At 34.3% G+C, this 14,772-nt stretch overlaps 1 protein-coding gene across 1 annotated transcript in view; it reads left to right on the top strand.

The window, feature by feature from the left end:
• Window positions 1–13,183, top strand: part of CD2AP (CD2 associated protein) — a 141,700-nt gene extending 128,517 nt beyond the window's left edge. Inside the window, exons 16-18 of the mRNA XM_047858581.1 lie at window positions 1,627–1,808; window positions 5,940–6,003; window positions 10,153–13,183. Of these exons, the coding sequence (XP_047714537.1) occupies window positions 1,627–1,808; window positions 5,940–6,003; window positions 10,153–10,194 (288 nt within the window). The 3' untranslated portion in view covers window positions 10,195–13,183. The remainder of the gene's footprint in view (window positions 1–1,626; window positions 1,809–5,939; window positions 6,004–10,152) is intronic.
• The last annotated feature ends 1,589 nt before the right edge of the window (window positions 13,184–14,772 follow it).

Genomic DNA, 14,772 nt, shown 5'->3' on the forward strand with positions numbered 1-14,772 from the left:
CCTTTCTTTCCTGTCTTTCTTTATTTTTGGGAGAAAGCACAAGGGAGGGGCAGAGAGAGAGGAAGAGAGAGATAATCCCAAATGGGGCTCGAACTCATGGACCATGAGATCGTGACCTGAGCTGAAACCAGGAGTCAGACGCTTAACCAACTGAACCACCCAGGCATCCCTTAAATAGTATTTAAGAAAAAAGTTGTTTCTACCAAGAAATAAAATAATTCCTGCTAAAAAATTGAGTTATGAAAGTCACACTATCCTCTGTAGCTCATTTTGTAGAGGACCTTATTGTAAATGAGTAATATAAATGTTAAATACTTCATACTGTTTTTTAAGGCATAGCTCATCCATCTGTTTCATTTTCTTTTTTTTTTTTAATGTTTATTTATTTTAGAAAGAGTGTAAGCAGGGGAGGTGCAGAGACAGAGAGAGAGGGAGACCCAGAATCCCAAGCAGGCTCCAGGCTCTGAGCTGTCAGCACAGAGCCCGATGCAGGGCTGGAACTCGCAGACCGCGAAATCATGTCCTGAATCTAATTCGGATGCTTAACTGACTGAGCCACCGAGGCGTGCCCATCTGTTTCATTTTCCCATTAAACGTACACTCTGTGTTCCAGAGACCATCACTTGTTTATTCCTAACCTAGCTTGTTGTTTGGCACCATAATGAGCACTGAATATATCCTGGAATAATGGCAGAATACATGGATTCTTCCATTTATTACATGGTGTTAAGACTCTTCTAAACTCTTGTCGTTGTTATGTAAGATAGTATTATCACATCCTATACACATCTTAAATTTAAGTTCATGTTTCCTCTTTAAATTCATTCCCGGGCATTTGGCTACTGCTAAAATTTATCAGATACATTTAATCTGATTCTCTCAACTGTCATCATTAGACTAAAATTCTATTTCGTGTTACTTTAGTGAAATACTGCAAGAGCATCAGGCCGTGGATTGATGTTAATGCCTTGCTAAATTGTTCATAATTACTTTTAAGTGAACCTCTTAGGATATGTAATATGGAGGATCAAAACAACACCCTAATGGGGCACAGGGCACCCAGACGGCTCAGGCCGTTAAGTATCCAACTCTTGATTTTGACTCAGTTCATGATCTCATGGTTCATGGGATTGAGCCCTGTGTCGGGTTCTGCACTGACACGACTGCATGGAGCCCGCTTAGGATTCTCTCTCTCACCCTCCCTCTTTCTACCCAACCCTGTTCGTGTGTGTATGCGCATTCTCTTGCTCTCTCAAAGTAAATAAACATTTAAAAAAAAACCCACAGCACCTTAAAAATGCTGATATATTCTTGTCTCTAGATGCGCCACCGGGAAAACCATTCGTAAGATAAATCTAATAGATTTTTCTTTTCTTTTCCACTTTTTTGTTCTTTTTATTGATAAAGCCCTTGACATTTCTCACATAAACCCCTAGTGATTGCAAGTTTATTCTTTGGTTGTTTGGTGGTTTTACCAGTTGTGAATATTATCAAACTGATTTTTGAATTTTCAAGTTTATCATTTATCTTGAAGTATTATTTTAATTATCTCCTTGCTATAAAAATTTTTATGAAAGTTTTATAAATATAAATACAATAAATTAACATTTGCTATTATGTTTTCAGCCATCTGTGTACCCTTCAACACCTTCAAGTGCTTCTAAACCAAATACAGCTGCTTTTTTAACTCCATTGGAAGTCAAAGCTAAAGTAGAATCAGATGATGGGAAAAAAAATCCCTTGGATGAACTTAGAGCTCAGATTATTGAATTGCTGTGCATTGTAGAAGCGCTAAAAAAGGATCATGGGTAAGTAGCCCTTGTTTTCTTTCAATACTACTTACACGTATGTAAAGAATTCTTTCATGTCAAGCAGGGATGTAATCTGCCAAATTTCTGGTATAAGCAAGTATATTTTCAGTGAAATTTTCATTAATAGTACTCTGCAAAAATCTTGAATTTGAAAATTTGTTCTTGTAGCTTGATTGTAGAAAAGGTATAATATGTAGGTATAATTTAAGGGTACAAATTTTCTGGTCCAACAAAGGAGTTAATTAGTCTCAAAAATATTAGGAAAAGTCCTATTTTATTTTATTTTTAAATATGAAATTTATTGTCAAATTGGTTTCCATACAACACCCAATGCTCATCCCAACACCAATTGTATTTTAGATCTGGAGTGTATCTATATGTAGATTTACTTTTCAGAGGAACTGGATCACTGTCTCTGCTAGGGTTGAGATTGGTATTTAAATAAAACCAATGAGTTGTGTTTAGGTGATTTCTAAGGCTGTTCTCTTAACTCTGAAACTTTTGGTAATGGCATATGATGAGATCCTAAGTGAAAGTTAGGGACCGTCTAGAGCCAAAATAGATGTAAAAGGTCACCTCTGATAGACCCCTCTCTTCTTTTAACTAAAGAGAGAAAGGTTCAGAGAGAGAAAGCTCTTTACCTAAGATTACACAGTTCTTAACTTTTTTTTTTTTAACGTTTTATTTATTTTTGAGACGGGGAGAGACAGAGCATGAACAGGGGAGGGTCAGAGAAAGGGAGACACAGAATCTGAAACAGGCTCCGGGCTCTGAGCTGTCAGCACAGAGCCCGACACAGGGTTTGAACTCACGGACCGCGAGATCATGACCCGAGCCGAAGTCGACCGCTTAACCGACTGAGCCACCCAGGCGCCCCAAGATTACACAGTTCTTAAAAGGCAGAGCTACAACTCAAATCCATTTTCTGTTGGTTTAGAGATATTTTCTATAACCATTATTATTTGAATTTTAAAACTTGTTAACATTTTAAACATAATTCTGCAAAGGACCAGTAGGTAAAACGAATCAGAGATCAGCTGATCTAACTGAACTGAGGCTGAGGGCTCAGGTTCTCTTCCCCTATCTCAGCTTCCCCTGTAGCCTCTAAAAGTATTTGATGGAATCTGAAATCTGGAATAAAAGTCATTGCCAGAGGGGCGCCTGGGTGGCTCATTGAGTGTCTGACTTCGGCTCAGGTCATGATCTGTTGGTTTGTGAGTTCAAGTCCCCCTGCATTGGGCTGTCTGCTCCCAGCACAGAGCCTACTTCAGATCCTCTGTCTGCCCCCCCTCCGCCCCTCTCCTGCTCACGTGTGTGTGTGTGTGTGTGTGTGTGTGTGTGTGTGTGTGTCTGTGTGTGTCTGTGTGTGTGTGTGTGTGCGCGCGCGGTGGCACCCTTTCTTTCTCTCTCTCTCAAAAACAAAATAAACATTAAAAAAAAGTCATTGCCAGAAACCATGTTACCTCTGAGCTGAATTTACCATTTCTCCCTCAATTCTCATTTGCATTGGGTTGTTTATTAAAAACAATATTGAGATTAACAGTATGACGTATTTATAGTTGCAGAGCACTTTTACAAATGTCTCTTTAGGTAGAAACAAAAAAATTTACCTTGAGTGACTACTTAAATAAACGTACTTATGTGTATATATATTAGAGAGAGTGTGTTTATAATTTGACACATGATAGGCCTTTTCTTGAATCCTTCAGTTTATCTGAGTCCTGCAGATTTTTTTCAGATTCCACAATATACACAATATAAATCATAAGTTCATTCATCTAGTAAGTATTTATTGAATACCACCCATGTATGAGTTAGAGAACTCTCCTAATTTGTTGATTTTGGCATTTACATTTTTGATACCAAGTATGCTATTTTTAATGAACTAATAATTATGTTTACAAATTGCCTGTAGGGTTTTCTTAATGTTCGTTTATTTTTGAGAGAGAGAGAGAGAGAGAGAGAGAGAGGGAGGGAGGGAGGGAGGGAGACACAGAATTCGAAACATGTTGGAAGCTCTGAGCTGTCAGCACAGAGAGACTGGGAGACCATGACCTGAGCCCAGGTCGGATGCTTAACTGACTGAGCCACCCAGGTGCCCTGCCTGTAGGTGTTCTTAAATTAGCTATTGGATGAACAAAATCTTTATGATTTATATATATTTTAAAACATATATATCAGATATTTTAGAAGTCTTTCCAAAGGGCAAATGTTTTCAAAGTCTTGTTTCCTCTGGGAAAATGAAATGGATAGCAGATTTTTTAATCTGAAAAATACAGGCATCACAGGATAATGGATAAATACATACTGGTATGTTGATACAACAAAATACTATACAGTGTACAGCAATAAAAAATAAATGGATTACGACTACATATGTCAACATGTAATTAATCTGAAAAAGGTTGAGGGTGGAGAAGGCAAGTCAGAGCGACATGCTACAGTATTTACATAAAGTTTGAAATCAAACAGTAAGTGTGTTGTTTCAAGATATATTCATATATGTGGTAAAATTAGAAAAGAAATAATAAATACTCTAAAACTTTTCCTATCAAGGAGAGGGGGAAATAGATTTGAGGGACACTGAGTATCAGAGGTACTGGTAATAATAACTTATTTCTTAAGCTGACTTGGAGTTCCAGGGTTTTTGTTTTATGATTATATCTTTATAGCTTACAAATACATCCAGAATCTTTATGCATTCAGTATTAAAATCTAAAATGTTTGGAACAAATCATTTAAAAAATTTAAATGATATTGACATGGAAAGATTGACAAATATATTAGTAATTTCTTTCTTTAGTTGAAAAGTTACAGAACAAGATACATAGTTTGATCTGCTCCTGTAAAAAGGAAACAATGTTACATAAAAATTTTATATTATAAATGTGTTTTTAAAAAGAACAATAAAAATGTGAGAGTGGTACTAAATTATCAGATCAAAGAGCAAATAGAATGATGTAACGCTGTTACAAATAAAGATAAACAGAGCAGGATAAATATTTTAGGAATAGATCTTCATTTAGATATAAATTAAATGTATAATAAACTCAGAATAATAGAATAATTAGAAAAAGGAAGCATTATTTAATTTAGTGATAACATTTTGAAATACAAAGTTCATTTTCTATCATATACCAAAATAAACTGTAGATAAATTTGAGTTAAATATTTAAAAAATTATAGTCAGCTGAAACAGTAGAAACTCTCAATATAGTTTTATAATCATTAAAACCACAGAAGAAACTAGTTCAAAACTATATAATTGAAAACCTCCTTTCTTATATATTCTTTCTTAGCATTTTAATGTGTTTCTCAAGCTCATATTTCTATAATACTCTTGAAGATCATTTTCAAGGGGCTGAAAATGTCTGTACTTGTCCATACTTTTTGATTTAGAAATTTGATATATCTGGTATATTAATGATGTTAAATAAAATTCCTATTCTTTCCATCTCCCCAAAACCCAAGTAACCAAACAAAAAAACTTGGATATTTGAGTGTCAAGCAATAGTTATCAGAAATATGATGATTTTAGCAGCACGGAAGTATTTTTAAATACTTTGTGAAAAGACACAATATGGAGTATATACTTGCAGCTGTGGAGGGAAAATGACTATAGAAAAAGAAGGAAACACAGAAAAATGAAAACATGAGTTAAGGAGGAAGGATTGTTGGCTAATGTTTTTTTATTGGTTTGGTAATTTTAATGTAATGTTTCATTTGAAAAAATACAGAAAGAGAAATGTACAGGTAATCGTGTTAAATCATTTGCCTTGTTCTGTGACATGTTTTGACATTACCAAATCACTTGGGTTTTGTCCAGCCTGGGAAATGCATGATAACTGAATATGGAAAACTGCTTCTAAAGGCCAGTTACTATTTCTTTATTTTATCATGAGCTGCTCTGTATTCACTTAAAAAAATTGCTTTATTGCAGATAAGTTTGCCATGGTATTGCTGAGCTTTTAAGTGTTGGGTTGAACCATTCCAATGAAGTTTTTCTCAATCAGTATGGCTATTTTCTTTAAAAAAGTTTCCCCCATGTTTTGGTCTGTCAGGTAACAGATCCTGTTAGTCAAATATACTGTTTAAATGAAAGACTTAACAGTAATAAATTGTTTTTAGGAAAGAACTGGAAAAACTACGAAAGGATTTGGAAGAAGAGAAGGCAATGAGAAGTAATCTAGAGGTAATTCATTTCTCCTAACATTGAGATAGTAGTCAGCATAAATAAACTAGTCAGCATAAATCACCATCCCAGCTAGGTGATTGATTTCACTACAAATTATGCTATCTTAAGTTGGACACTCCCTGCTGCTTGATAGCCATTTAATTAATCTCTTGTTGACTCCCTGTCACATTCCGTTCATTCATTCAGCAAATACTTTTGAGCACTAACTCTCTTAGACAGTGCATGAGGCATAAGGTATATATTTTCTTAAATAAAACAAACATGATTCTTGCCTCGTAAGTGTGTAGTTCTAGATCTTTTGAACTCAACATTGCTTTCTTGAGCTATTTCTCTCTTTTTTACACAGTTACCTTTTTTTCCCCCTTTCTTTTCTTTCTTTTTAAATGTTTCCATTTTTATTTTTTGCCTGGAGGCAAGGGTGGAGGGGGGTAGGGGTGATAATGGGATGGCTCTAGATTTGTTGACTTTGATTTCTTCACTGAGAGTTCACTTCATAACCATAATGTTAACATCTGCACTCTGTGCTGATGACTGACAATTTCATTTATTTTATCTTAACTTTTTTTCCATCCTCACTGACTTTGGTCTTCATTTGTATACTTCTTTTCTGCATATTTCAAAGAAAGCCTATTCTGCCTTTTTTCAAAGGCTCTTCCCATTCTGTATTTAAGTATTTCATACGCTTCCCTGTTTTTACCTATTTCTCTTGTTAACATTGTGAAACAGAACATGGGACTTGATAAGAAAAACTTGAGCTCCTCTTCTGACTTACAGTTGTGACTTTCAGGTCTAAACTATGTGTCAGGTTGGCACCTTCTGTACATTATTAATAGACACACATATCAACTTGTAAGGATTATTGTTCCTGTTTTAAGGATGAGGAAACTAGGGTTTAGAGTGATTTAAGTCAGCAGTGGAGCTGAAATTTTTAAAAGAAACAGCTAGACTTCGGAAACTTTGCTTTTAGGGATTAAGTTATACTGTTTGAACTTGAGTTATACTGTTTAACCTCCTTTTAGCTTTAGTTGTTAATACATGTGAAGGTATTTGGCAGATTACCAAACTCCATTTTTACTCTTATATTGGACATACCCATTTTATTGGCACTTTCCCTTTTCCTATGAAAATATTCTATTTTTCCCCTTTTCCAAAAAAGCAAAAGCCCCCTTTCAGGTCCAGCTGCCCTCTTGATCTACTGTAGTTTTCACTTTTCGTTTGAAGTTCATTTATTGCAAAACAGAAACAACCAAGGTAAAATGTTCCTTCAGAACTGCCCCGGCCGTCCTTTCTGTATCTGCTCTCTTTTCCTACCTGTGCCCACAGAGTATCTATCGTGATTAGCTCTGTGCCTCTCCCTTCTGAATCTAATTCATCTTTTCCCACCTTCTGTCCTGTTTACAGCTGCTAGTCTCCCTGGATGTTCCACTGTGAACTTAGAACTCTTCATGTCCCCTTTGACACTCATCATCTTCTGATTTTCTGTTTCTGTTGATGGTTTCATTGACTTTCAAGTCTGGAGACATGGTACTTCCATTCTAAAGCCATTCCCATTCAGGCCTGCTAGCTTGACTCCCTCACCTTTATCTCTTTGTTTCTAGTGTTTGTCTTTTTCCCTTGCTCTTTATCTTCTCTTTAGCTGTTTAAGTTTCTCTCATTCTTATCTCAAATTAATCTTTCTTGCTCAGTACTTTGAAGAACTTTCTGTTACTTGGTGAATGAAATTCAGACTTCTCAACTTAGCATATGAGGTCTTTTATATCCTGGTCCTAGTTTATCTTTCTTTTCTTGTTCACTGATTGATCTTCAGTTGCCCCTCACAGTTAATTTGTCTGAATTTTTGCTCTTATTGTATTTTCTTGGATTTTCCTTTTGTGTCATCTTCTCATGCATAAGTTCTACAGATTCTCAAAGCTCCCCAACAATAGTCACCTTCATTAGTTAGTACCAGTCATCCTCTGATTCAAAGTAATTTTGTCTTTTTCCACATTCATGTTCTTTAGTTTTGAAAAGGATAAATAAGTAATAATTTTGCATCTTATCACTGTGACATTAAGGACTTATTTTGCCCATCTTGTAGACTGTAAGACTGTTCCAGGGAAATCTCTGTTTCATCTTTGTCCGTAGCTCTGAGCACAGTGCTTTATGCATATTAGATAGCTAATAAATTTTTTTCAAATTAAAGAATACATATTAAAAATGTCTAAAATTCCCAGTAATTGCCAGTGTGTAACATAGTAGAAATTCAAAAATAATAAAAAGTTTCTTGAGGCATCTAGGTGGCTCAGTTGGTTAAACGTCTGACTCTTGATTTCAGCTCAGGTCATGATCTCACGGTTGTGAGATTTGAGCCCTCACATTGAGCTCTGCACGATCATGGAGCCTGCTTAGGGTTCTCTGTCTCCTTTTCTCTCTTCCCATCCACCCCCCCCCCCCCCCCCGCACTTTTTCTTTCTCCCAAAATAACACATTTAAAAAAAAGTTTCTTGATCTTTATTCCTCATCTTTCCTACATACACATATGTATTTCTTACATACACAAATATTTCCTGCATACATATATGAAAATAAGGTAACAAGGTAAGCAAGAGGAAACTAATACAGAGTTAAACTTGTATATATGATTTAATTTGTCATAAAAATCATGAAAAGAGTCCAATGAAATATTTCTTTTTTGAAGACTTTCATTTGATTCAATTTTTAAGCAAAATCAGCTGTTACTTAGCCTCACACTGATTTGTGTTATAATTTTTTTTTTCCTAATGGAGAAAGTTTGACTCTTGTATTTATAAAAGCACACTTAATAAGACATTGGAGTTTTAAGATCATACCTTTAGAGGAGAAATTACATTTCCCAAAGATTAAAAGTAGTACTTTGAACTATGAAGTTAACATATGGTATTAAATTATCCTGAGGGATGATAAAAAAACTAAAGGTGAACAAGGAACATAAGTGCTAGAAGAGAAACTCTAGCAATAAAAATATCTGCTTGAGGGGCGTCCGGGTGGCTCAGTCAGTTAAGCATCCGACTTTGGCTCAGGTCTTGATCTCATGGTTCATGAGTTCGAGCCCCGCGTCAGGTTCTGTGCTGACAGTTCAGAGCCTGGAACCAACTAACAAACCATTCTTGAGTAGTTAGAATCCCTTAGGAGATTGTGAACATATGGAAATCATACATTTTGACTGTGACAAAATGCTTATCATTTAATAATAAATTATTTGTCAGAGGTTAGCCATAGAATGTGTTATTTGTATGCAATGTTGTGGACAGGGATAATGCTATCAAGAGAAGGTAAGGCCTAAATATTCTTGCATGCAGTGAAAGGTCAGAGATCATCAGCACCTTATGTAATTGGGAGGATTAGAAAATTGTAGGTGTCAGAGTCTGAGACCCTATCTATACAAGTTCCATACCACTTGCTAGTGTGGAGCTGTTGGCATGGTATTGAATCTTGTGCTCAACTCTGTTAGCTGTTATGTGTCAGAATTAAATAATTCTGTTCTCAGTTGTGAACATGTAATGAATTTTCCTAATTCTCTTAAGTTTCTTAAATTGTGAATTTCAGTTAAGTGAAGGATGCCTTCTGCCTATAGGTGAAAATATTTCCAACACATTGAATCTTAGGTATATTCCTGTGTTTTAAATAATAATTTAATCTAGAACGTACTGTTTATAGATAAGGAAATTGAGACCAAGTGAGGTTAGTGATTTACCAATATCACATAGGTAGTAAGTGATAAACATAGAACTAAATTGGTCCTTTATTATTATTATTTTTGTAGTTCTATATGGCCCCCCTTTGTTTAATTACAGGTACTTTTACATTTCTTAATTTGGTTTCAAGGATTCTCTTGTTCTTTGGAGGGTTAATTTTCTTACAGTTCTTTCAGAGACTCACATTACTTAACATTGTTCTGGCTGAAACAATTGTAGTTACTTTTTGGTGTTTCCTGCCATTTAGGAACTTGCACTGTGATGTGACCTTCTATTAAACTTGTCCTGTACTGATCACACCTTTAGAAATTGGATCTTAGAATGGAAATCAAAATCTGGAGGCTTGAAAGTATGATTGGATCTTAATGACAGAATACAGTAAAGTTTACTAAAGAAATGTTATCTATTATCAACTTAACATTTTGTATTTTAGGTGGAAATAGAGAAGCTGAAAAAAGCAGTCCTGTCTTCTTGAAATGGCATGGGCCCATGTTCTTAATGTTCCAGGGATTCAGAAGCAACACTATGAACTTCACCTGACTTGTTACTTAAAAATAACAAATGCTGATATCCTGATAAATATGAGTATTTGAACTATAATCTGTAGAAAAGTAGGGAGACGGTGGATTTTTTTTATATATATTTTGTTTTGCCAATATGGAAAAAAAGAGGCCTTAATTCTCATGTGCTGGAATTGCAAACTTTTTTTTTTTTTTTTAGTTTGCTTGAAAATACTACTGAATCTGTATAAAAAGGAAAGTTCACAATCGTTTTTTTATTGAAACTTGTAGTATTATTTTTAAAGAGATCTATACTATAAATATGGGGATATCTTTACAAATAATCTGTAAAATATACTATTTGAGAGGGACAAATTAGCTTTATAGTAACTATAGCCACTACTTTTCCCATAATATGTAAGGGATATAAACTTTGTATATATATTTTTTTTACTTTTAGCTTCTTACCCAGGATACACTGTTGTGCCTGTTTGTTTGCAGTGCTGTTTATACTCTGGGTGATGAAATAGGAGTTTCCTAGCTATAAACCAGATTACTCACCCATGCATATAGTAATAACTAATGAAATAATCAAAATAATTTCAACTTTTAGAATATTTTATATTGCTTGCACTATAGGATTCATAAAAGGAATTTAGTTAAAATGTATTGGATTGTTAACTATATTTGGGAAAATATGAGCTATATTTTAAAAAATCATTAGGTCTAAGGAACTAAAAATGTCAATTTAACCCTTAACTTGTGCCTAGAAACTACAGCACATATAATATGCAAACACCAGCCTTACTGCTGTACTTTCCTGCTTATTTTACAGGCTCAGATATTACTCATTTCATGATCTTGTGATTTACTTTTTCATGCTCCTCCCTCTGACTTTTAATAATGATAACACAAGGAGAACAAAACTAAGAACATTCAGAACTTCAGTGTGAGGTTTCATACTTTGGCAAATTGTCATCATGTAAATGCTCAGGTTTTACAATGTGTAATTTACCTAAAAGACCAAACTAACTGGTGGAGATAGTTTAGGCTGTCATTTATAAAGGTACCAACTTTATAAAGAGTGTTAATATATTATTGTTATATTAAGCTGTAACAGTACAGCTTATTTAAAACCAAATGTAGTTGACCATATTCAAAATGCATTTTGAATGCAAGATGGATGAATTGGTAGTTTCTTCAGAGTCACTTATGAACAGCTGAATGTTTTAAAATGTTACGTCTGTAGGTAATATGTCTTAAAATATGTGGGTTCATATTAAAAATAGAAAAATTGACTTTTCATTTGCAAAAAAACCTGATTTTCAGCTTTATTACACAACAAACACTTTGAGATTTTGAATACCACCTATCATGCTTCCATTTTGTGTTATTTTAAACCACCAAACCAAGATTTTGCCTTTAAGTTTTAATTTTATATACTGAAATCTTGTGTTAAATGAAATTTTGCCATGTTGTCTCGTATAAAAGAAAACTGAAGTAGAAAATAATAGAAATTCCAGTAATTACTTAATGTTAAATTCACAACTTACATTAGTGATTTTGGGGAAACCTGATTGTGCATTGATTGTGCATTGAGTATGTACATTTTAACTCTTTGAAGTCCTTGGGCTTTTCTGATGCGGTCACTACTGAACAAAATTGTTTACCCCTGTTCTAATGTTTTTAAATGACTTGTCAAATGAATGATTTCCTTCTTGCTAAAAAATTAGATTTTATTTTCTTTTAATGAAAGTCCTTAGGTAGAAATAAAAACTTTGTATCCTAGAAATCATTCTCCAGCTTTCTGACTGGAAAATCTATTAAGTGACCCCTCCTCACCCTAATAATGGGCTGAAGGAAGTTTCCAGTAGATTTCAGGTCATCCTTAAAGTTTTTCTTGGTCATTTTCTCACTAGTGCATAAAATGAAGATGGTCATGAATGCCGAAATACATTTAGAGTATTTGCTTTGTATACTCCTCAGTCAGAATAGAAAATTAAAATACTGTGTCTCTTTTAGAACATTATTGTGTCTCTATTTTATTGCCATTGACCAAATAGTAAAGAAAGCCAAACTCAAAGGGAAAAAATGATTACTTCAGTCTAGCAATTTACCAGTGTTTGCTCTTGTTATGGGGATTTTAGTATTTTTATTCATAAAGTTCATATCACAAAATGGTATGTAATGATAATAGCCTTTATTTGGCAATAAATCATTGTTTTTCCTGAGTGAGTATAAATGACAGACTAGAGATAAACAGCATGGAGTCTGTCATTGCCAAATTATTAGTGAATGTATTTTTCAGGTTTGCTATTTGAAGCGCATAATACTACTAATTTTCCTACTTGTATTTCAATATTAGGAGTATTGTGTGTGTGTGTGCTTGTGTGTGACCACTAAACTTTAGTGGTTTGGTCTTACTATAAAGCTGTTACCTCTTCACAAAATTTAAGTCTGAAGATAGGAAGAGAGAACGGGCCTCATCGAACAGAGGGTTCTCTTTTTTATGCTTCTTACTGTGATCACAGAAAAAAAAAAACCCAAGTGCTCTCTTGATTTGTTGGTAAATGTTTTATGCTTGCATTTAAACTTGAAATGTATGAACAGAATGAGACAATCAGTTAAAATCAGAAATGAGAAGCGTTAAAAACTTAATGGCCTTGTTTTGCTGTAGCAATAAAATGACCAAGTGCAATGACTTGATTTAATAAAATCATCTTTTAAAAGTTGCTGCTATGAATATTTTTAGCCATAAAATTTTACCCTTGTTTTAGCCTGACTTGCCTTCAGTAACTATAATGTAATGCAGTTGGTGTTGTGGTATTCTAACATTCCAAAAAAATAAAAATAATATATATGTGGGGAAACTCAAAATAGTATACTTCACTGACTTGTTTACAGGTGCTGTAAAAAAGCATGCTACTCCCTCAAAGAGAAAGACAATAAAGAATAGTATTGCCAGTTGTGTCGGTCTTTACTGGTTATTTTTCATTAACATCAGCATATGTTTATTGCACAATATGATGGAAATTCTATTAGGTTGAGTTTTCCAATACAAGAAACCATGCAAATGGTAAAATGGAAGCATTAGAAGTTCTAGACCTATTTGACTTTTACTGAATCTTTGTGGTTCTGTTTTTCCCCTGAAACTGTGAGATAGTAATTTCTACCTCACAGGTTTATTGGGAGAATTTGAAATGATTTATCTAAAGTATGTTAGAGAATACTTGGCATTGAGTAGATTAAAAAAAAAAAAAGTGGAAGCTTGTATTGTACTCTTCTCAACAGCATTTAACAGTGATATGTATGATGAAAATTAGACAGCTAAGATTAAAAGAAAGGAGGCATAGTACTTACCCATCCTGTGCTGTTTTTGAGTCCAGCATCCCTTTTTCTTGGGGAAAGATAACTCCTGACATTTGCATTATATTGAAATGAAACTGCTCCCAGCCTACAGATTCTGCCTTCCTGACCACCAGGGAGGTGATTGACCCAAGGGAGAGTACTTTGCCCAAATTGAATTACTGACTCAGACAGATTTTTAAAATTCGGAATTTTTTTGTTTGTTTGTTTGAAACAAGAAGCACTGCTCTCTTAGTTAAGTCTGTTATCTGGAAAGCGCTGATTTGAAAGAACAAATCTTAATAGACCATAAAGAGTAAGAAACAATCCAGAAGGATTTTAAAGCATTCTAGTCCCAGCTATCCATCCACACTGCTGGATTCCTTAAGCATAAATTTGCTCATAAATGTTTTTGGTCTTCTGAACTCATAACTGGAAGTCCTGGTAAAAATAAAAAAAGAAGAGTCCTGAAGACATCCAGGCCGATGTCCTCTTGCTGAAAATACACCACGCACAGGACTCTAGCTTTTTAGAATCCGCTGGAAGATTTGAATCCTCAAAAAGGAATAAGACACCACGATGAAGTCCTATAGAAAAAAACTGTGGCAAGTCATTTCAGTTAAAATTTTAGTTTGAAAACTACATGCTTCTTACTGGCTTTTATAAACACTGGGCATAAATTAAGCTTTACAAAGCACAGGATGGTGAAGTTTTGGATTACAGAATTTTACTTTTTTAAAATTTTTTGGATAATAGAATTTTTGTATTTGAAGGGACATTGAAGGGGTTGGACAATCCGATGCCTGTGCGTATCGTTTTATATGAAGACACAATTGCACATTTAGTCTAATTCTAGGAAGTAAATGCAGAGAGCAGTTTAGTTTAACTGAAATGGATCTATTTGGTGTTATTACTTGCCAATTAAGATTTAGAGAGTAGACTGGGTCTTGATGTTAAAATTTTTGAATCCTAACCACTATTCCTTTTGTGAGTAACACCTTTATTGTGAATATGCTTGTTGTATATAGGAAAATAAATTTAGAAATAGGTATCAATATTTTTTGTATAGAGCCAATAATCTTTTCTATCACAGAAGGTGTTGTGGTTTTCATTTTGCAACTATTGGGTGGTATTCTTTCCTATCGAGTTACAAGTGGTTTTTATTAGCCACATTTCAGTTCCTAAAAAAGATGTGTGAATAAAGTTAT

The sequence above is a fragment of the Prionailurus viverrinus genome, chromosome B2, assembly GCF_022837055.1.
Source record: "Prionailurus viverrinus isolate Anna chromosome B2, UM_Priviv_1.0, whole genome shotgun sequence".
Lineage (NCBI taxonomy): Eukaryota > Metazoa > Chordata > Mammalia > Carnivora > Felidae > Prionailurus > Prionailurus viverrinus.